At 45.4% G+C, this 23,813-nt stretch overlaps 1 protein-coding gene across 3 annotated transcripts in view; it reads left to right on the top strand.

Annotated features, from left to right (window-relative positions):
• Positions 1-23,813, top strand: part of CHD7 (chromodomain helicase DNA binding protein 7) — a 190,633-nt gene that overhangs the window by 82,681 nt on the left and 84,139 nt on the right. For all 3 annotated transcript variants that reach the window (XM_025265360.3, XM_025265359.3, XM_025265358.3), the window contains exon 3: positions 21,361-21,791. In XM_025265360.3, coding sequence (XP_025121145.3) covers positions 21,361-21,791 — 431 coding nt within the window. The remainder of the gene's footprint in view (positions 1-21,360; positions 21,792-23,813) is intronic.

Below are 23,813 nucleotides of genomic sequence, written 5' to 3'. Positions count from 1 at the left end.
CAAATAAATACATTAAAAAGTGTTTGCCTGCATGACTGTCACCACTAAGCAGGCGTCTACCTCGGCGCTGCCCGCTTTGATATTTGTTAGTGGAACTCTTTGCTGCCAAGACTCTCCTGCCCTGGAGGTGACACTGAGCAGAACACCCCAGTAGAGTAAAGGGAGCAAGTCTTATACACGCCTGGCGGAAGCCAGTATAGCCTGTGCAGAGGCCCTGGGGCAGGAGTGTGCTTAGAACGCTTGAGGGCGGCGAAGAAGCCAGTGTGTTTGGAGTGGAGGGAGGGAGGGATAGGAACTTTGGTTAGAAGAGTAAATAAAGCAGGGGTTGGGGTGGTTTTAGGGGACCGGGTGGTTTTCGATTAAGCAGGGTGTTGTGAGCTATGGTGAGGAGTTCCGAGTTTTACCACGAGTGAGATGGCAAAGCTGTCGAACGGTTTGAGCTTGAGAGTGGCACGAGGTGTTGTGTATGTCAGCAGGCTCTCTCCGTGCGTCTCTGAGAAATAGGAGAAATAGGTAGAAGGGCATATTCGGTTGCACAAAGAGGCTGTCGATCAGGCAAGATGCAGTGGTGGCCTGGACTAGGGGGCTGGCGGTAGGAAGTGACAGATTGTGCCAGTGGATTGGAAATGAGGTTTGAGAGAATGAGAGCCATCATGGTTCTGACTGGAGCAGTTGGGGGATCTGAGGATGCAGGTTAGTGCAAGCAACTCAGGTTTAGTTTGGACATGTTAATGTGGAGGTGCTTCTAGACTCCAGTTCAGATAGGTAGTTGGATACAGGAATTTGGGGATGAGTTTAACAGTTATAATTGTATAGATGTTGTTGTTTAGTCGCTAAGTTGTGTCTGAGTCTCTTGCGACCCCATGGACTGTAGCCCACCAGGCTCCTCGGTCCATGGAATTCTCCTGGCAAGTATACCATTTCCTTCTTCAGGGGATCTTCCTGACTCAGGGATCGAACCTGTGTCTCCTACATTGGCAGGTGGATTCTTTACCACTGCGCCACTTAAGAAGCCCTGCGTAGATAATATTCTGCCATAGGCCTTGACAGGGTTAGAAGAGGAAGGTGAGGCCAGGGCCCCTGTACAGCCCATCGTTGGTACTCTAGGCTAGAGGGTCCCAGGACCTGCAGTGAGGAGAGACCATCACCAGGCATTCGTCCTGGATCCCAGGCAAGGAGAGAGTGGCCAGCAGAGAACCTTTGATGGGGTCACATGCTCTTACTATGAGGTGTCCCATAAGACAAGGACTGAATCCTACCAGCTTCAGTCTCAAAGGTTAACTCTTCTCATACCCTTATATAATTCTCACCTACATAACTCCTATTGTTAAGTTGTGAAATTTTAGTGGACTTCTGAATACGATGTTGCAGTGCACCCAGAGATGGTTGTAACAACACTTAGCAGCTACTGTGTACCAGGCTGTGTTGTTGGCCTCTGAGGTCAAAGGTGGTTAAGAGAAGCCCCTGTAAACTTCTCAGACTTGCAATCTTAGGAGAGAAGGTACCTGAGCATCTTAGTGCCGTGCTTGGTGTGATAACTGTTCGGGGCTGGATTGAGTGCCGTGGAGGAGCTAGTGACAGATCAGTGAGGTGGTGCTGAGACCGGAATCAACTGACATACAGTCTCTACTTTCCTTCCTCCGCCGAGTGCCATCTTCACACTGCAAAAAGTATCCAGTGTTGAAGTTTACGAAGACACTTATGGGAGGACTTGCACTTGAAAAACAAAATCACTGTTCTTCCCAGGTAACCAGTGGAAATCTTTGCTTATTGCTCATCCCACTTTTCTGCTGTCTGCTGTCACTAAAAGGAAAAAGAAAAAAGAGAACCTAAGAGTGGAGGGAAGTCCTTTGATGTTGCTTGAATTGACAAGATAAGCATTTCTTGTAAATCTCACATTTCATCTTTACAATGAATGTGAACTTTGCAGTCTACTCAAGTATGTCATGTCTGCTTGGCTGTTTGATCATTTAACTCGCCCTTGGCCACAACCCCTTAAGCAGCGATTCTGATTCTTAAGGACGGAGTGCTTTTGGGGTTACTTTGGATCCCTGTTGGCTACTTGCCATGTACGCTTGGGTAAACTCATAGGCTCGTGGTTTTGTAACATATCTACTTTGTAACTTTGTCATTAGAAATTTCCTTAATGTCTAGGTAAGTGTACCTGTCCATTGGATGAAGATAGTACAATACTGAGAAGCCCTTACGCAGGGCCTCGAGAATTCCTCCCAGGGCGACCGGGTTTCTCGTCGGTCAGGACAGTAGGTCCAGGCTGACTCATCAGACAAGGAGTGAGCACTACAGGCCCCCTGCTCTTGTTTCCAGGGGCGATGCAAGGGGCCAGGCTTCTGGGTCATCCTGTCTCGTGTCTTCGGGATCCTGTGCAGGTCCTATAGAAAAGTTCCTTCTGCAGCTGCAAGTGAGCAGAGCCCCATCTTCCTCTGCCTTCTCTCCTTCTCACCTCCCCAGAGAAGGTGAATTGATCCTAGTTCTTCCAGACCCTCTCACCCCGGACTTCTGTCCAGAATGTTCACCTGTAGTTTTAGAGATCGCTTGCTCTGTAACGTTTTTTCTCTCTACGTTCCAATCACTCGTCTTGGAAGGCAGCAGGCGCTGCGTGGAAGAGCATGGCCTTGGAGTGCTGGTTTCATCACTATGGCATCAGCTGTGTGACTGTGGGTGTACCACATAGCTTCTCTGGGCCTCAGTTTTCTCGTCTATACAGTAGGAATCATATCTGTTTAATGCTGTTGTTGGGGCTTCTCTAGTGGCTCAGCAGTAAAGAATCTGCCTGCAATGCAGGAGACACAGGTTTGGTCCCTGGGTTGGGAAGCTCCCCTGGAGAAGGAAATGCCAACCCACTCCAGTATTCTCGCCTGGGAAATCCTATGGACAGAACAGGTTGGCAGGCTACAGTCTGTGGAGTCACAAAAGGGTTGGACACAACTTAGTGACTTAACAACATTAAAACAAATACTGTTGTTAGGGGGACTGAGATCATACACTTAGTGTGCTTAGAACCGTGCCTTCTGCATGATACGTTGTTTGTAAATTCAGTTCAGTTCAGTCACTCAGTCATGTCCGACTCTTTGTGACCCCATGAATCGCAGCACGCCAGGCCTCCCTGTCCATCACCAACTCCCGGAGTTCACTCAGACTCACGTCCATCGAGTCAGTGATGCCATCCAGCCATCTCATCCTCTGTTGTCCCCTTCTCCTCCTGCCCCCAATCCCTCCCAGCATCAGAGTCTTTTCCAATGAGTCAACTCTTCACATGAGGTGGCCAAAGTACTGGAGTTTCAGCTTTAGCCATCATTCCTTCCAAAGAACACCCAGGACTGATCTCCTTTAGGATGGACTGGTTGGATCTCCTTGCAGTCCAAGGGGCTCTCAAGAGTCTTCTCCAATACCACAGTTCAAAATTACTGCTGCCATTAATGCCTCATTATTATATTATTACTACTTCCGTGACTGTATTGTTGCTAAAATACTCTGTATCCCACTCTGTGTTCTAAGTGGCATGAGTTGAGGGTTCCTGTCCATCACCTTCTGTGCCATATCCCCAGGGCAGGGCACATTCGTTCTGGTGCCCATGTAGTGCTCTGTACCCAAGGGAGAGCCTGGGAGAGAGGGGCACTGCGGGGCCATGGGGAGCATGGGGAGAATGCTATTGGAGGGCGTCCTGTGGGAGGAGGTGCCTTCTGGGCTGAGTTGTCCCTGCTGGGTGGAGGGCAGCCAGATCCGAGGGTCATGGAGCACTCACCTGAGGACTCTGGGGAGGGCTAGCAGGCGGGAAAGAGCAGATGCCCTGGGTGGGGAAATGAGGGGAGGGGGCAGCAGAGAAACTGAGGACTTCCCTGGGCAGTGCTGCCCAGGGGGGAATTGGATGTGAGCCCCAGGTGTTGAGTAAAATTGCCTCCCCATCACATTGAAACAAAGAAACAGCGACGTTCATTTTTGTATGTTTAATGTGCATGTGTGTTTGAGTCGGTTCACTTGTGTGATTCTTTTCGACCCCATGGACTGTAGTCTGACCGGCCCCTCTGTCCATGGAATTTTCCAGGAAGGAATACTGGAGTGGGTTGCCGTGCCTTCCTCCAGGGGACCTTCCTGACCCAGGGATGAAACCTGTGTATCTTATGTCTCCTGCATTGGCAGGCATGTTCTTTACCATTAGTGCCACTGGGGAAGCCCATATTTAATGTAAGATACCCAAAATATGGTTTTAGCATATAATAATGAATATCCTTTCAACAAATAATATTTAATACAAAAATATTAACAGGATCATCCACATATTTTCCTCCTAAGCCTTTGAGCTCTGGTGTGATTTACACGTGGAGCCCCTTTCAGATCAAACCTGCCATGATTCCAGTGCTCCAAGGCCGCGTGTGTCTGGTGGCCGCCGCCTCGGACACCCCAGGCCCCAGGACAAGGTGGGTGGGAGGTAGTCCTGGAAGCAGGACCACGGCAGTGTGCGTGGTGGGGTCAGGGAGGGAGAATTGGGCTCCCGTACTGCTCACTTGCTTAACCAGGTGGGTGGTGGCCTCACAGGTTGGTGGAAGAAGTCATCAAAGAGAGCACAGTGTTTCTGGGTGTGTCTTGCTTCAGCAGTGGAGGGGGAGGAGGTGAGATGGTGAGTGAAGTTGTGGAGTTTGTGGCCAGGTGGGTCATCAGGCTTCGTGGTGACACAGCCTGGTCTAGAGCTTCATGACCTTGTGGTTGGGGACTAGACCAGAGCTCCTTAAACCCAGTGCAGACCCTGGGTCCTTCATCCCTCCAGCCAACTCAGATGCCTCGTTCAGCCTCCTGGCTTCTCCTCCTGGGCTTCAGCAGAAGGTACATGATCATTCCCCCACCCCCTCAGGAGATGGGCTGTGGTCAGAGCAAAAAAGAGAAGCACGCGTGTGTCAAAATTTGCAACCATGCCTTAACCTTCCACCTAAAGCAACTGAAATATTTCACAGCTCAGAGTCATTAGAATTTTAAAGTTTATTTTAAACATGTACATAGAGGAAAATGATAAGCTGTATTAGATAAAAATATACAATCAATGTAGTTCAGCACTTACTAACGTTATTTTTGGAGGCCAGATTCTGAGAACTCTTTCTAGGTCTCTTCCCCAGGAGTGCTTTTGTTGGAAATGAGCTGAGGGATGGTGATCCTTTCATAGCAGAGGGACAGCATTTGGGGCCTGTTAAGACTTCTTTAAAGATATTATTTAAAGATAGGGTGAGAACCTCATACATCTGTCTACCCATCCGTCCACTCTCCATTTATTCATCAGGCAGCATTTTGGAGCATTTGTAACGTGCCAGTCACTCCGTGAGGTCATGGAGATATAAAAAGAAAGTATTCTCTCCCTAAAAGAAGTCTAGTTAAATAGTGGTGTCCCTGCAATGAGAAGAGAGAAGCGCAGACTTGCATGGGAGCAGATATGCAACTTAATTGTTTGCAGGGTCAGGAAGAAAGGGGGTACCTAAGTCAGGGAAAGAGGAGAAATGAAGGAGAAATTTGTGCAGACAGCAGGCAGAATGTGCGGCTTTCAAAGGCCATCAAATGTTTCAACATTGCCTCAGACCAGGCAGAAGACTGTGCACTCACTCACTTACACATTTATTAGTCCACAGTGTCCTAGGATACCCTTGTGGGCACCTTGGCGGTACAGCAGTCACCAGGAGCTCCCACAGAGCATGTATGTAATCAAGACAGAGGCTGGAAGTGTGACGTCTGTGTTAACATTTGGGGAAGGTTTCATAATCAGTAAATACTAGGCCTATGGTATGTATCAGTTCCTGCTTTAGGTGTTGGAGAGAGAGACAGACAGGCACGCATTCTTATATATGCCTCTGTATACAGCTGACCCTTGAACAACTCGGTGGTTGGGGCACTGACCTTTCACACACTTGAGAATCTGTATATAACTTATTGTTTGTCCTCCCTGTGTCCACGGGTCCTCTGTATCCATGGTTCTGTACCTGCGCATTCAACCAACCCCAAGTGTGTATGTAGTACTGTGACATGCACTGCTGGAAAAAAGTCCTCGAGTAAGTGGACCCCCGCTTTTCAAATCCACGTTGTCAAGGGTAACATGTATATAGACGAACAGTCTATCAGAGGCTCACAGTCCTCCAAGGACAGAGGCCGCCTGTGCAAAGATCCTGAGGTGGAGAGCTTTTGTCCTTTGTTCTTTGACAGTAAGCAAGGGATCAGCGTGGGCTTCCCTAGTGGCTCAGTGGTAAAGAACCCACCACCTGCCAATGCAGGAGACACGGGTTCGATCCCTGGGTCAAGAAGATCCCCTGGAGAAGGAAATGGCAACCCACTCCAGTCGTCTTGCCTGGGAAATCCCATGAACGGAGGAGCCTGGCAGGCTACAGTCCATGGGTTGCAAGAGAGTCTAGCTTGACTGAGTGACTGAACAACAACAACAAAGGATCAGTGTAGTTGGAGCAGGTTGGGGGGTGGGTCTGCAGGAGATGAGGTTTGGGAGGTGGCAGGGGTCCATTTGAGGCCTTGTAGACCATGATGAGGACTTGCCATTTCACTGTGAATGAGAGGAGAAGGTCTTAGTGGTTTTGAATAGAGGTGTGTTGTGGTCCTATTTACATCTTTAAAGGATCACTGGGACTGTGTAGGAAATAGACTGGGCTGGATGGCAAGCCTGGGAGACAGGGGTCAGTTACAGAGGTTGTGGCAACAGTGGTCCAGGCAGGTCTCCTGGTGCTTAGACAGGGTAGAGTGGGGGAGGGGGGATGGTCATCAGAGGGTGTGTCCTGTCTGTGTTGCAGGGGGAGCCAGGAGGAACCACATAGTGGAGTGAAAGTGGAGGGTGAGACTAAGCAGAGGTCAGGGGAGACTCCCCATATCTGGCTTCTGCTGCTGGTGGAGCTAGAGTCAGTAAAGAAATCAGGAGTTTGGTTTAGAATTCATGGAGTGTGAGATGCCTGTCGGGGGTGTGCAAGTGGCCAGGTCAGGTTGCCAGTTGCATGGGGCCGTATGGAATTCAGGGGAGGGGCCCGGACTCTCAAAGGAACCTTGGGAGCCATCAGCCACGGGTGGGTGGTGTTTCGAGCCGTGACCCCTGCTGAGGGAGAAGGCAGAGATCTTAGATCCAGACGTGAGGGTCCAGAGCACCTCAGGAGTTATGGGCTGAGAGGTTCATGGGAAACCAGCACTGAAGGAGCTCGTGAGGGGTGGGGAGGCTGTTGTGAGGTCCCTGAAGAAGCTGGGGGTAAGGCTGTCAGCTCCTGCTGACAGTTCAGGAGCATGGGGAGGGGGTTCCTGGTGAGGAAGGCTGGCTGTTCAGGTGGAATATGAGTGTGAACTCTGCCTACCAGGGGAAGGCAGCAGATGCTGTCATTCCCTGGAGCATTCTGTCATAAAGGGGAGCAAAGAGAGGTGGCAAAGCTGGAGGAAACGAGCATCCAGAAAGGTTCAATTGGTCACTGAGAACCAGAGCAAGGGTGAGGGGTGGAGGGTGTCAAGGTGGAGAGACCAGTGTGGGAGGCAGGAGGCTGGGACAGAGTAGGGAGGGACGGAGGTTTGGAGGCTGCCACTGTTTAAATCGTTCCTGAGGCCTACTTCTTATAAATGACGATTTTAAAGAGGGTTGCTCCCAGGCTTTCTCGTTGCGGGTGATCAGAGCCCTGGTGTGGCCTGGCCCCGGGTGAGGAGCATCTGTGCTACACGCAGCAGTCAGCTGTGTTGTGAGGAATTGGGGGTCCCCACCTCCCTGAAGTCAACAGTGCTCCCCTCAGAAGTTCTCAGTGGACCTTCCAGGGCTGGGAGAGGTCCCTGCCCAGTGCTCCTCGTGTGTGTTCCTCTCCAGGTCCTGTGGCTGCTGTGAACAACACGCTTCTGTCCTCCCCACCTCCCCTTTGTTCTTCCCCTTCCCGTCACCTGCCTGTGGTTTATTTGGTGTGGATCTATGACTTCAGGGATTCACAAACGTGAATGATTCTTTTATACTTGAGTATTATTATTTGTGCATACCCCGGTGGCTCAGTGGCAAAGAATCCAGCTGTCAGTGCAGGAGACTTGAGACGAAGGTTTGATCCCTGGGTTGGAAAGATCCCCTGGAGACGGGCATGGCAACCCACTCCAGTATTCTTGCCTGGAGAATCCCATGGACAGAGGAGCCTGGTGGACTACAGTTTATAGGGTTGCAAAAGAGGCGATGCAACTGAGCTTGCATGCATGCACAAGATATTTAATAAATATTGCAACACATTATATTGAGCAGAGACTAAACTTACTGGGAGAAAACCTTGTAGATATTAGGTATCTACGAAGTGAAGTTATGAATTATTGCAGTGAAGTTCTGAAAGTTCTCGTTTTTATAAATGGGGAAAGTAAATTGTTTATGTTAAGATTTCATTTGCATCTCTAATTCCGGTATATCGTATTTAATTTGGGCTTTCTATCGTAGGTTTTTAAATGTCTTACTTGTTTTTTGTGTTTATCTACAAAACTTCCTTAATAGTTCCCTCTGAAATGATCTTCACTTCCCATTTCACTTTACGAGTGCTCATTTCTTGTTAGACAGGTGGGGTGGTAGTTTAAGCTGGGCTGACGCCAGATTTTAACAGTAGAGAATATCAGTCTAGAGAGTCTTAGAGTTGGAAGCCATTACAGACCAGCTCCTCCACTTCTTGGTCTTATAGACGGGAAGCTGAGGCATCTTGAGACGATCGGTCTTCACACTTGATAAAGCCCCCACAGAGAAAAATGCTCAAAACCAAGCCTAATAGTGAATCCACTAGTCCACCCTACTGTTCTTCCTTCAGATGGTTTATCTTGAAAGAGCTGCCAGCACCCAGAGGAACACGGCCAGGTGAGCACCTGGCTAACGCGGGCATACTTGGTGGGGGCACAGATCCTCGTCAGCCCCGAGGGGCTGACTGCCTTCAGGCCACCTGGGCCAGGGTGGCTCCATGGCTGCCCCACCCGTTAGCTGGATCCTTCCTGGTCAGGGGTAAATCCCTTCTGCATGTTGTTTCCTGTTTGTCTGCTCTCTCTAGGGATCAAGATAGTAACAGATACAAACACTTGTGAGTGAGATTGTTCCCAAGATAATTTCCATTTCTGTTTCTGAATGTGCTATAATAGAAGCAAAAGAGAAAAATCTTTAGGGTTCTTGAATTAGAGAAGTGGTTAGTGTTGGACTGGAGGTTGGGCAATTATTACATTTTTGCAAGTACAGAGCTTATGATCCTAATACTTTCAAATAATGTTAAAATGCCGTGAAAAACACCCCACTCCTTTGTTTGCTGATGTTCATCCATAAATACTGCTCAAACTTTACACCATCTCCTTGTGAATAATTACATTCTTATTCATACCCCTAAATTACATTTTAAAAGGGAATATCAATATAAATATTTATTATTTTAGACATAACTGATATTTTGTCACAAGTCATCTGAAGTTATGCATTTTCAAAAAAGTGATGTTTTTAAATACAAATAAGTTAAAATAGAAACAGGTACACTCAGATGTTCATCATGATGTAACAGCATCTTTGTAGCGTCTTCAAATTGTTCAAATAGTTTCAAACAGGCAGAAGTATCTGAGAACTTTGAAGAAGGCTGCTCCACTGGATGTTGACATTAGGCGCGGGGTAGGTCATGCAGCAGTTTAAACTAAAGCTGCTTAGTTCAGAGGGTACTGCTGTTTTATCACCATATTTAAAAATCTGTTCCTCTTTTACTCCCTCAAACTGAGCTCAGGGATATAATGGATCCCATTATAGGTAAAAGGTCTGTGACTCAGCCATCGAGCTGCTCAAACTCTTGGCTGTTTTAATTGCCACCATTAAAGCTTTAGTACTTTTATCTCATAAAAATAGATATCATCGATGTAAAATGTGTGCCTGTCGAAAATACATTGGTACCTCTGCCCTGGTGGTTAGCTAATCATCCTTCCGAGTTTCAGGCGAGTTAGGTTTTAGGCAGATGGGAACCTGACATAGATCACAGATTTGTTGAGATGGAGTCACTTAATTAAGAAAAGAATTCATGTAGTAATAAAGGATAACATCTAGTTAGAAATATCCTCAGAAAAGAAGCTTATTTTTGCTTTGGTTTGTGTTTTAAATGCATTTAACTGATGGAAGGACGGTGGATTTTTACTCAGCTCGTTCTTGAACCCAAGAGAATAATGATGCTTTTCTGATTCTGATGCTAAAACTTCAACAATTCAAGGGAAATGTACCAGTTGCTCTTCCGACCCTGTTAGACACACCTGTGTACACTTAAGTGCAGTAATTGGCGGTGTTTCTCTGCCTGTCTTCTGCAAAGGGGCAGATATCAAGGTGGAAAGGGAGCTCCAAGAACACAGTGGTAGCCAAATGTTAAAATGTGAGAAGCGACTTTGTTCTGCTGCTTTCCCTCAATGTGGCCCCCAGTCACAGTCATTCATTATTCATACGGCCGTGCACAAACAAGGTAAAATGTCTCTGGAAGAGATCTGAAATGAGCACATCACGAGAAAGCTTCACCTCCTGCCCACTCTGTACATAGGGACCCCTCTGTAGTACAAATGGGAGCAAATAATTGGTGGGCAATTCACTGAGTTCTTTTCCCTCCTGCAGTTGTAATTGTGGAATCGTGTTTGGTTGAGAGAAAAAAAAGATCTTGACTGTAGAAGGGTCTCCATTCTGAACCAGCTCTAAAACTAAAACCTACCCACACAAAGCAATTGTGAGCTGATATACATAACCAGCCTTCTCTTCTTGCCCAGCTGTGTAGATTCAATTATAATAATTTTCTCAGTTGCATAACATTGCTGTTTGTTTATTACTGCGTTATTAGTCAGTGAATGAACCTCCCTCTTTTTGACCCCTCAGCAGTGTTTATAAAATACTTAATTGCTTTGGTATCTTCTGTTTCATGTGTAATTCCAGCTGGAAGGAGTCATGGGGACACAATCCCCTTTAAGTGTTAAACCGACTGTTCCTAAGGTGCAGGAAACTTTTCTGTTAAAATACACATCAGGAATCTTGAATATTGCTTGTAATGCAGTTTCTTTTCTTTTTTTCCCTTCTTTTTTAAAATTTGAACAAAGCAATTAAAAAAAAAAACAAAACTTCTCCCTGTGATGGTTTCAGTGCTGCTTGACTACCTCAGAGTGTCAGACTCCAGCCTGCCTGTAACACCTACACCTTTCATTTCATCTGGGTTCTTCCTGTCAGAGTGGGTCCCACCTCTGTCCAGCTGGTACCTCGCACACAGCTGTCTGTGTCATTACGCCTTCCTCCTCTCTGAAGACACATCAACAGGAATGGGCTTCCCTGGTGGCGCAGATGGTAAAGTATCTGCCTGCAGTGCAGGAGGCCCAGGTTTGATCCCTGGATTGGGACGATCACTGGAGAAGGGAATGGTTACCCACTCCAGGAGCCTGGCGGGCTACAGTCTGTGGGGTCGCAGAGTCAGATACTTAGAACTGAGCGATTTTCATAGGAATGGGTGAGCTGCAGTGATTAGACAGTAGGTGTAGTAGCTAAGACGTGGGCTCTGCAGAGAGGTGACTTGGCTTGAATCTTGACTCTTGTAACCAGCTTTTTGTGACTTTGGACAAATGCATCACCTCTTTGTGTGCCTCAGTCCTCCCATTTATCAAATGGAGATAATTTCCCCAGGTGGTTGTGAGGCTGGAGTGGTGCTTGGCACAGGAGGGCTCAGTGTCACTGTCAGCCGAGCAGCATCACGAAGGGATGAACAAGTCCTGTTGTGTTATCTGTCCTCTTGTGGTCGGCGGGATGTCTACATGCAAGGGAGATCCGGGATGGGGAGGGGGAAAGACTGAAAAAAAATAAAGATGTGAGTGGCTGGGGATTTTAAGGTATGCATTGTTGCTGCATAACAAATCGCCACAGACTTTGTGGTTTCAGACAATACTGTGTTCTTATCCCCTGTTTCTGTGAGTCAGGATTTGAGCCCAGCTCAGCTGGCTCCTATGCTTGGGGCCTCTTCAGGCTACCGTCAGGAGTCGGGATTGTGTTTACATCTGGAGTCTTGGCTGGGCAGGGATTGACTTCTGTGTCCACTGGGGTTGTGGGCCGAATTCACTTTGGGTAGCTGTGTGACTCGGGTCTTTAGCCTGGGGTTGCCCTTGACCCCTGGAGGCTACCCTTGGCTCCAGACCATGGTGGGTTCCTTCCAGCTGGGAGCTAGGAGTGTCTGGCCCTCAAGGGAGGACCCATACCCTCTTTACAAGCTTCCTGATTAAGTCAGGCCCCACCGCAGTCATCTCCCCTTTGAGTAACTCAAAGCCAACTGATTTGGGGTTTCTAATCACACCTGCGAGTCCCTCTCAGCTTGGCCACGTCTGCTGGCCAGCAGTCATGGGTCTCCCTCGTGGCTAGCAGGTGGAGATTGTGGGGTCACCTTAGAATTCTGCCTCCTACAAGATGTGAACAATTTTTTTTTTTTAATAGAACCAAAGTAGTCTATCATTAAGCATTTATTGCCAACTAGATCTTTTGCTAGCCTCACAAGCTCTGAGTCCTGGAGAACTTACTGGGTGTAAATTAGCTTTATTACTGAGCTCCTTACAAATGGATTTTTTTTCCCCCTTAAAGACTGTTCTATTCCCATTTCTACACAAACCCCTGGGATTGTTCTGTGTTAGGTAAAGACACCCTTTCTTTTCAGTCTATTGAGGTTTGACTTTTTAAGTTCATAGGAGCAGCATTGTAAGCTACCTTTAACACTGACCTTTTTAGGCTAGTAGAAGTCTATAAAGGGCAAGTGTGGAATGAATTGCTTTTCCAGAGCCAAACTCCATACATTCCCCCTTTCTAACTCAAGGATCAACTAACTTTAGGTATACCAGTGATAGCAAAAAAAAAAAAAGAAGAAGAAGAAAACAACAATGGAAGTGTACAGTAAAAAAAAAAAAAAACCAAACGATTGAATTGAACTAAACTATTTTTGGTATGTAAATTTGGTCTTTGTCCATAGTGGCTTGAATAGGATCTAATTATGCAAAACATGTCGACCAGCCCGGAAGCACTGCCGTCCTGTGTTTTGCTGAGCCTGAGCCCTAGTAAGCTTGGTGGCTTCAGCTCTGGGTGTCTGCTGCCAAATTCAAGCATCCAGACAGCCTTTTGAGAACATTACAGACCTTAGAGATAACTGGAAATAAGGAAGAGGAACGCCCCTGTAACTAGGATTAGTTCTACAGATTCTCATTCTCTGGTGATTGTGGAGTGGAGGCTGTTAAGGGCGGGGTGCCCTGTGCAAGGTGGTGAAGGAAGAAACGGGAGGGAAAAGAGAGACAGTAGAGTTGACCTTGTTAAGGACCCCAAGCGTATTGGTTATCTTTCCTGTTTTTACTTCTAGGAAGTAATGTCCAGTAACAGATAACACTTGAGGATTTACTGCTTTTAGGAAGCAAGACCGTCGGAACAAGAGGGTGAAAGTTTGACCCTGTCTCAGATTCCTCTAATGGGGTCAGAGTTTGGGTTGCTTACTGGAAGTCAGAGGCACAGTTGCAGACTCTGTTTCTTTTTGGTGGGGGGATGGTGCGGCAGCTGTGGGAGGAGAGTGGGTGTCATCCTTATGGGTGGGTGGGCGGGCCTGCTGCCTGCAGGGACTGTCCCCCTTGTGTGCCGTCCAGGCGGCCCAGGAAGTCACTCAACGGCTTTGAATCGTGTTGTGTTCGTGCTGTTTCTGTCTCTCCCCTGCCCAGAGCAGTGAGGCTCTTCTCAACCCCTCTGCGTCTCCCTTCTATTACAAGTGCTTTGGGGAAGGAGAGTCTCAAGGTTAGGGGCGTGGTCTGATGAGCGCACTGGCTCTTTGGTGAACTGACACATGTTAACACAACATTCAAGTCTTGTCTAAACAACTAAGCTAATTTTCCCAGGCACTTGTGAAGTAATGGGGAAACAACAAAACAAAACAAAAAGTTCCAAACTTTAACATCACTTTAACTCTGTGCCCTCAGTGTGTGTGTGTGTGTGTGTGTGTGTGAGATTTGGATGGGGCAGACATGTCGTCTCACTATATGCTTTTTAAATGTAAGGCGATTACTTGGTCTGGTGCTTTTTCTAAGCAGTAGAATTGACCTGTTACCCAACTGGCATGGTGGCCACAGAGCCGCACCCTCCGGCTGGCACCTCGCTCAGCTGCAGGGCGGCACCCAGCCCAGCGTGACAGTCTGGTCGCATGGACACGGAGAGAGGGCGGCGACAGGGAGGAACAGTGGCCAGACGCCCTGTTCTCCCGCACTGGAAGAGAGTGCACGCCACTCAGAACTTCTCAGAAGCTTAGGAAGGGGGTCAGCATGGATGGAGTCTCTCCGCTGGGCTGATGAGGTCCAGTTGACTGTAGAAACACCACAGCACAGCCTGTCACGCGTTACAGAGGCCAGTGACGCTCCCTGTGATGCAGTTTCACCCTGAGCACTGCAAGGTGGTCAGGATTCACTGTGTGATGGGAAGTTATTTAACACTGAATTTCACACGCCCAGTTGGTTCAACATTTTCATTGTTTTGGACTCTTCTTATTCAAAATGCACTTACAGTGTAGATGCTGTCAAAATTCCTTCAGATGATTTTTAAATGAGATACATCACAGTAACTAAATTTCTTTTTCAAGTCTAAAATTAATGATTCTGAGGGACACACTAAGATAAGTTATTATATTTTAAAATTAATTTTATTTAACTTATCTTCTCTGCATATATATATTATAATGGAAATTGTGTAAGTCAGTTGATTATATGATTATACTAATGTCCCTGTTTTATTCCTACATATGACCATAATGGAGTAAGCAGTTTTCAGTGCATTTATATAAAATTGTATTTATTCATAGAGTCATATACTAGCTTTTAAAATATTTGGTAACCACTGCTTTAAGACAAGCCCTCTTTCTCTCTCTCACATTCCTCCCACAGAGGTGATGGATTTGCTCTGCTTTAGCTGCTAAATCCAGAGTACATTTTAAAGAACATTTTTATTCAAGATATTCTTGGACAAAGAATGCCATGGTTAAATATCTGTATGGCACACTGTATCTCGTCCCTCTTCAGTGTGTAGTAAGGATTTGAAGAGTTTTGCAGTAAAGAAAAATGCTTAACATTGTTTAACCCAGAATTCTCAAAACTCCCATGACTTGAGTCTTCCTTTCTCGGAACACTTTTTAAAATCCTAAACTTAGAAAAAAAATTTTTCTATACTTCTTGCCTTCTCAAGTCATATGACCAACAAGTGTGACACTGTTCATTTTTGTGCTGTGTTCATAAAAGTGTTCATTTGATATTTTTCCCCTAGAAATGTTCTTTTTAAATGAGCTGAATAAAACTAACTGGTATAGGAAAGGCTTGAGCTTGAGTCCCTGACTCTTGATACCAAATTTGGTCCAACAGAAAATACTCCGATCCTTGATTCTTAAGATTGTTCCTGTCCTTGTAATTTTATATCAAAGGATGAAAGTTAAAAATTATTTCAGTTGACCATTCAGACTAATACCTATTCATCTTGATCTCCTCTCCAACAGTTTTGAAAACTGTTGGAAAGTTTTGAAAATTCCCTGTGAGGCATTTTTGTGTCTTTAGTCCACCACATCCTAGACGTGTTTTGTTGCTCCAGCTGGTCCACTGAGGAAGGAGCCCCTGGCCAGTGTTTGCCTCCCTGAACCGTGTTTTTTCCCGGAAGCCTCCTTGGTGTCTGCTGGGTGATGTGCTTTGCCTTCCCTCAGCAGGCACCCAGGCTCCCTGGTTCACTGTTACAGCCTCAAATGTTTGTTGGATGAATAAGTGATTTGAGCACCAGGTATCACTGAGATGGTCTTTCTGTCAATGTCATTGACCAGAAAAAGATATTTAAATCTCAGTGGAATTTACGAAACCTTTGCTAAATGCTCTGTTGAATCCTGGTACATTTAGACTGGAGATAGAGCTGTAGTGTTCATACCAGAATTCATTTTTAAGAGTGTGGAGGGACTGAGAGCCTGTGGAATACTGGAAAAGTAGAAGTGAAGAAAACCAGTAATGGGAACATGTCTCCAAAGCCATTTAAAAAATCTCCAAAAACCAAATTGTACTTTTCAGTCTTTTTTCTTCCCCCTCTTGGCCACTCCATGTGGCTTGCAGTACCGCAGTTCCCCGACCAAGGATCGAACCTGTGCCCCTGCAGTGGAAGTGCAGAGTCCTAACCACTGGACTGCCAGGGAAGTCCCTGTACTTTTTAGTCTTAAATGGCTACTTAATATTTGTATTTTTACAAGCCATTGCAATCATAGTTGAGTGTTTTGAGCTTGCACCTGTTGTCACATGCAGCTCAATTTTCCTGCCACTTCTCCCCATGGATCTCAGTTTCTCTGAGCGCCCAAGTGCCTGCTTGCCTTCAGCCTACTTTGTGGGGCGGGATGTTTCCCCCGGAAGCGCTGTGTCTTCTCATCTAGTTGGTAGTATCTTCTCTTTATTATAAAGTAGCATTTTGATTTTATATGTATTGTGTCACTCGCTGAGTAGAATGTTTGCCCACAGATGTCCGATATTACGAACGGTGTTGGGTTTGCAGGAATCGTCTGTGTTGGAAACATTGCATGCTATTTACTGACTCATGGTCATCGACCTTGAGAGCAAGTTGAGGCTTCAAGACTATAGTTAAGAAAAAACATGGTTAAATAAGATAGGCTTTGAAGTCAAAAAATGGTGGTTCATGTTGGAGGGAAAACACGGTGGAAATGGATGTAAAGTGTCTTCTTAGGCTTTTTTTTTGCCTACACTGAGTGGCATGTGGGATCTTGGTTTCCCGACCAGGGATTGAACCCAGAACCCATGCTCCCTGCAGGGAAGGTCAGAATCTTAACCACTGTACCGACAGGGAAGTCCCTTGTGCATTTTTTTAACATTCTGTTGAAGGTTCCTAAGCCTTTGGGGCCACCTTTGCTTAAAGGTAACAGAGGGGTTGGCCTTGCCTCCCTCACCCATCTCTTCTTTGGTTAAATTTACAGTCTGTTCAGCTGTTTTACATGAGGAAACTTGTTAATGTGTTTGCCTAATTTATATATTTATGAAACATAGAGTTGATAAAAATGATCATCTTTAGTTTATGGTAATTTTTTTGGATAGCACACACCTTGGATGATTTTTATTTATTGTTCAAATATCAGTCACTCTGTTTCAGTTCTGAAAGTGCATGGCACAGTCCTTACAAGTTCCATAATTCTCCAACAGGCACATGGAACTATGATAGAAAATGCATCAAGCAGGAAGTCCTAAATGCGTCAAGCAGGAAGTCCTAAAGGGTGTATTTCAAAATACCTTTGGTATCTAACATTCTCTGCATTTGCCCTAATAAATGAGAGGTTTTAGGAATGCCCTATATGGTGATATCAGATGTTAATGGCATTGATTACCTGTCAGGCAGTGGGAAATGATGGGAAAATGTCTGCTGTAAAATTAAATAGCATTAGAGAAGACTGTACCATGCGTTTGGGTTGGGGGGGCGGGGCGGTGAGGGGGCTGGACCTGGGAGACTTTGTCAGGGTATTACTCTGAGCTCCAGGTTTTTTCCCCTGCATGATTAAGGCAGGCCATCTGTTCTTTGTTAAATGTTTACAAAAACAGCTTTTCTCTAAAAGATTTAAGGAGATGTAGGTCTGGTAAACACTATAATATTTCCGAGCACCTTTCCCACCCGACTTCAAGCAGTGTTCAAACAAAATTCTGCTGCCTATCAAACAGCCTTCATATCTTTTTTGTATTTGGTCTTTACATTCCCCCCTACCTCTTCTTACAGAAGATTAAATTTTTAAGGGATACTAATATATGGCTTCATTTGTTACTGAAGGGAGCATCCAAAATGATTTGTATGCTAAAGTGCAGATGAATTTTCCGACTTCTGGTATTATGTGTTATATGCTTTTTCTGACTCGCATCCGTGGAACAGGTATCTCTCATCAGAAGCTGGCATCTGGTTACCTGAGTCAATGCCATGCAGATTAGGAAATGGTATACATACCTGGAATTAATTCACCATTCTAAGCTGTAAGCACCGTTTACTCAGAGACTTTCCTCTTTCCTTCCCCTTCCAGGAAATGCCTTGTCTTCCATTTCCTGACAAACAGCTTGTCCCAAATAAGTTTGATCTCCATGTGTCTTATGAAAAGATCTGGCTTTTTCCATTGTATTTACACAAGGAAATAATATTTAACAATTAGTTCTACTCCAGCAACTTAGATATGGTAAAACTGTTGAATCAGATCCCATTAATTCTCAGATAATAAAATTAAAAAAAAAAACTTTTAATTTTGTATTGGGGTATAGGTGATAAACAAACAATGTTGTGAGTTTCAGGTGAATAACAAAGGGACTCAGCCATACATACCATTCTCTCCCAAACTCCCGTCCCATCCAGGCTGCCGCATAGCATTGAGCAGAGTTCCCTGCGCTAAATAGTAAGTCCTTGTTGGCTAACCATTTTAAATATAACAGTGTGTACATCTTCACCCCAAACTCCCGAACTATTCCTTCTCCCCATTCTTCTCCCCATCAACTGTAAGTTTATTCTCTAAGTCTGTGAGTCTCTCTTGTGTTTTGTAAATAAGTTCATTTGTATAATTTCTTTTTAGATCCTGCATATAAGGGATGTCATACAATATTTCTCCTCTGTCTGACTTACTTCACTCAGTATGATGATCTCAAGGTTCATCCGTGTTGCTGCGAATGTCAGCCATTGACCGTTTGGTTAGGTCCTCGGTTGGTGTTTGCTGAAAACATTTGTTTGTTAGGGCAGGTGGGTAATGTTTCCCAGGACGTGCTCATTTTGTCACCACTGGGCGTGCCCTGCAGCTGCGTGCATCCCCACTTTTCTGCCCTGGCTCCACTCTCCTCCTGTGCATCCTTCAGGGTCTTCCCCTCTCTCCTTCAGGGTTTCCCCACTCTCCTTCAGGGTCTTCCCCTCTCTCCTTCAGGGTCTTCCCCTCTGTCCTTCAGGGTCTTCCCCTCTCAGCTCTGACCAAGAAACGGCAATATGTATTTGAAGATTTTCTAGTATCGTAGAATGTTGGAAGAGACTTTGGGGTAAATGCTTCCTTTTGCCGAGGAAGAAAAAGTGGCATGATTCCCCCCAGATAATATACCTCATGGCAGGGTTCGGATTAGAATGTTCTCTCTCATCTCACAACTCTAACCCTGGCTCTTTCTCTTATACCAGCGCAGCTGCAGAACTGAATGTAGGCTCCTCCAGTAACTGTAGTAGCTTTGAGTGGGAACAGAACAACCAGTTTCTTTCCTGGCAGTGGTTTCTTTTCTTTGAATTTTTGGAGGGTCACTGAACACTGGAAAGAAAGTGAAGCTTGCAGTACCTTTTCTATGAGGAGGATGCCTCTGAGTGAGGTTTCAGGAGCCAGGCAGAAGAGCACTGGATTAGTAGGAAACCTAGGTTCAGATGACACCTTGAGCCCCCTACCCTTGTGGCCTCGGGTAGCCACCCGGCCTCCTCAAATTCTACTTCTTTTCTGAAAAACAGGGGTAAATGATCACATTTTGGTTGTATTGGAATCTGAATTGCAGTCTGAGTTCCTCTTACATCCTCTGCAGACCTGGCCTCTCTGGCGGCTCCTCTCTTGGGGTCCTCTCACATCCTCTGCAGACCTGGCCTCTCTGGCGGCTCCTCTCTTGGGGATCGTGTGGGCGGGCACAGGCTCCAGTTCTGTCACTTGCCTCTGTCGCTCTTGGACACATGCATCACATGAGTGCTTCTGTGTCCACAGAGAGCTCTCCAGGCTAGCGCAGGGATTGAACGGTGTCCCAGACTAAAGTGCTTACCTAGCACAGGCCCACCATGTGGTAGGAGTTTTCTGTGCACACTTGTGGCTGTTACTACTGTTGCTCTTTATATTATAGTTACTATCCAGTGTCTGGAGAAGCATATGAAAAAGGCAGAAAATGAATGATGCTTGCAGATGCAACATTTTCAAGGATTGCGTTGAAATGTAAAGGCGCATTAGATGTCATAGTTTACAGTGGAGACAGGTTGTCCTCTATCCCTGTTGTCAGCATCCTGTCCCAGGTGTTTGTATTCTCCACCATATTTAAGACCATCTCTGGATACGGTCCTGCTGCTGCTGCTGCTGCTAAGTCGGGTCAGTCGTGTCTGACTCTGCGCGAACCCATAGACGGCAGCCCACCAGGCTCCGCCGTCCCTGGGATTCTCCAGGCAAGAACACTGGAGAGCATTGCCATTTCCTTCTCCAATGCGTGAAAGTGAAAAGTGAAAGTGAAGTCACTCAGTCATGTCGGACTCTTCGAGACCCCATGGACTGCAGCCCACCAGGCTCTTCCGTCCATGGGGTTTTCCAGGCAAGAGTACTGGAGTGGGGTGCCATCGCCTTTTCCGGGTACGGTCCTAGTGGATGTCAAAAATCTGCAAGTCATGTCAGATTGACTGTTTGGGAGGGATCTCTTTCTCTTTCTCTCTGCCTCTGCCTCCCTTCTTCCCTCCCTTCCTCTGTGTGAGATTTGGAAATGTAAAGCTTTAATAACTTAATAAAAACATTATCTGCCTTGCCTATCAGTACCAGAAACCTAACCAACCCAAAGTCATTAAGCTGATATGTGTGTGCTTAGTTGCTCAGTTGTGTTCGACTCTTGAGACCTTATAGACTGTAGCCTGCCAGGTTCCTCTGTCCATGGGTTTCTCCAAGCAAGAATACTGGAGTGAGTTGCCATTTCCTTCTCCAGGGGATCTTCCCAAACCAGGAATCGAACCTGGGTCTCCTGCAAAGGCAGATTCTTTACCAACTGAACTATGAGGGAAGCCCTGTCTGCATATAGGCTGGCATATATGCTTTTAATTTGACATTTGAGTGTCATTTAAATTAGAAATGACTTGTACTGTATAAGATTTGTGTGTTTATACTCGGACTTCAAACTTTCACAGTATCTGATTCTTACAGTGCTCAGTTTGCCTGCTGTTTTTAAAAGTGACTTGATTATCCATCTTTAATTTCCCGTTCCTGCATGGGGAAAATTCCACTTGAATTCCATCTTTGTGGCTTAGCTTTTGCTGTTTTTTCATCCTTAATCAGTTCCTACACAGGTGCTAAGGACATGGAAAATGTCTTTAAATTGAATGAGAAATTTTCTTTCTCCTGAACAGAATTTTTTTTTTAACTGTATTACTAAGTTGCTCTCTTTAACTGTATTCATTTAAAAGCTTTCCTGTTGAAGAAATCTATTTTTTTGGATGAGACAAAATGATAAGTTTCACAACTGTATAGTGGGTGAAGTTTGCTACCTTGAGTGTAGAGTAAGTTTGAGAACTATCAGTACTAACTTTCAGTTCCTTTCTAAACTACGAAGAATGATAAACTAATTTCAATTCCTATTTGTGTCTCTTAGCATTCTCCATCGGAGCCCTTTCTAGAGAAACCAGTGCCGGATATGACTCAGGTTAGTGGACCGAACGCTCAGCTAGTGAAGAGTGATGATTACCTGCCGTCGATAGAACAGCAGCCACAGCAAAAGAAGAAGAAAAAGAAGAACAACCACATTGTTGCAGAGGATCCCAGTAAAAACTTTGGTAAAGATGACTTCCCTGGTGGGGTTGATAACCAAGAACTAAACAGGAACTCACTAGACGGGTCCCAAGAAGAGAAAAAGAAAAAGAAAAGGCCGAAGGCAAAAAAAGATCCCAAGGAACCGAAAGAACCCAAGGAGAAAAAAGAGCCCAAGGAACCCAAGACCCCGAAAGCCCCTAAGATTCCCAAAGAGCCAAAGGAAAAGAAAGTAAAAACTGCCACGCCAAAACCCAAATCCAGCAAAAAGTCAAGGTAGGCTGCGGTCAGAAACACCCGCCACCAAACAGTCGAGACACAAGCACCAAACAGTTACAACCTATGGAATGGGGGGGAGAGGGGCAGCTCAAGGGTGGGGGTCACTCTGATTTTTGTCCTCACTGTTAAGCTTCTTTCTCTCGCACCCAAACTAGCAAGTGAAGGTGTTAACGCATTGTAAAATTTAGGACTCCCATTATTATGAGTTGTTGATTTGGGTGGTAGATTTTTAGAAATGTTGCTGGGTGAAGAATAGTTTCTTATTTAAAATCACTGTCTTATATTTTTGTGAAAACCTGGCGTTTAACAAATAGAACCAGGTTACCAGCATAATTGTTTGTAAGCTTAGACCACCAACCTCATTTTCAGCGACAATGCCAAACCGGGTAAGAAGGATTATAGAAGCCAGGCGAGTCACTATATTTCAGCAGGCTTTTCAGTCCTGCTTCCCAGAAGTTGAAACAGGAGAATTAATTCTCCCCATTTGGCAGGCAGAGTGAGCCTTCCAGGGGCAGGGTGGAGATCCTAGCGGGTGACGTGGGACAAATCAAAGAGCAGTTACCCATTAGATATGCCTTGGATAAGACCATGTAGTTTAGGTTCTAGGGGAAAAGCCTCCTACATGCCCTCCTTCCCCTCCGTACTTCCCCCACCGACTCTCTGACCCCCCAGGAGGCATATTTATTCAGTAAGAAAAACTGAGAGGAAAAGACATTGAAGACTAATTTTTTTCATTTGTACTGAACATTTCTTACAACTGTTCTGAACCAGTTCCAAACATCTGAATCTATTTTTCAGAATATGGCTCATGTTATAAAATATAGTTTCCAGATGGAAGTATGGTCAGACTTGGTTACTCCGAACCTGTTTGTAAAACTCGTGTAGAAAACATGCACCCCCCATAACCCCCCATGTGTGAATGTGCACGTGTGTGGCGCGCGTGCGTAGTCAGCCCTGAGGTTGATAGCGCTGGATCCCCTCATTGCGAGCTTGCGGGCCAGGTGGCCTTGGGCTTGTGGGGGATCCTGTGTATCAAGAGCAGGTACACAAAGAGGGTGTGGTTTCTGTGGCTGGAGAGATGCTGCAAAGCGGAAGGACAGACTGCGATTTTCAACTTCCCGCTGAAAATATCTAAACAACCCAATGCATTATTCTGTAGTGTTTTGAAAATTTGAATCATAGTAATTAAAAGAAAACCTTTTGTTGTCAGTACTTTATATGGTGCCCAAATAACTGAGTTACAGTTGGCCCTCCACAAGGGACTTGAATATTCTTGGATTCTGGTATATGCTGGGATCCTGGGACCACTTCCTTGTAGATACGGAGAACCATATATTCAATAATCGGGTCTAATAGGTAACTTGATGTTTGCATTTACTTATGAGCATTCTTTGATGCCTCGGTAACAGTTTCTTAATTGAAAGCCTTTATTTTTTTTCTCCATACGAACACTCTTCTAAACTCACAATCCATTATAAGTTTCGTTTTCATTTACTTAAGAAATATTTTATTGGGGGCTTACTATTTGCAGATACTGTGTTAAGACAGGGATGTGAGCCAAGAGGATGCTGTTAGAATTTCGGTCTGATTTATGAAAGAGGTTTTAAAGATACACAGTTGCTTAAATCTGAGTGTTGTGCTTTTGGTAGGAAGAGGCATGTGCTTTATTTCTGCAAAATCTAAAAAGAATGATTTTTTTTTTTTTTTAAACTTAAAATGTGAAAAAGTGTATGGTCTCAAGAAGTTTTCTGGAATTCAGAAAATATATCACCAAAACTAGCCTCAAAATATATGTCTTCAATTTTTATCTTAGTGTTTTGAGTTTATTACCTAATGGTAATAATTGATGTAAAAACCCCACTGTATCTTGGATACTGGTCATCAATTCCCAGCTGTATTCTTTGAAGCTCTCAGTCTACCTCAGACGGACCCTGTCTTTAAAAATGGACTTTAGCACATCCTTAGGCCGTGTAGGATACAATGTTTAGTTGCTAAGTCATGTCCTACTCTTGCGAACCC

This window comes from Bubalus bubalis, chromosome 15, assembly GCF_019923935.1.
Source record: "Bubalus bubalis isolate 160015118507 breed Murrah chromosome 15, NDDB_SH_1, whole genome shotgun sequence".
Classification (NCBI taxonomy): domain Eukaryota; kingdom Metazoa; phylum Chordata; class Mammalia; order Artiodactyla; family Bovidae; genus Bubalus; species Bubalus bubalis.
Note: the sequence above shows the minus strand (reverse complement) of the source record. Positions and strands in the feature narration are given on the sequence as shown.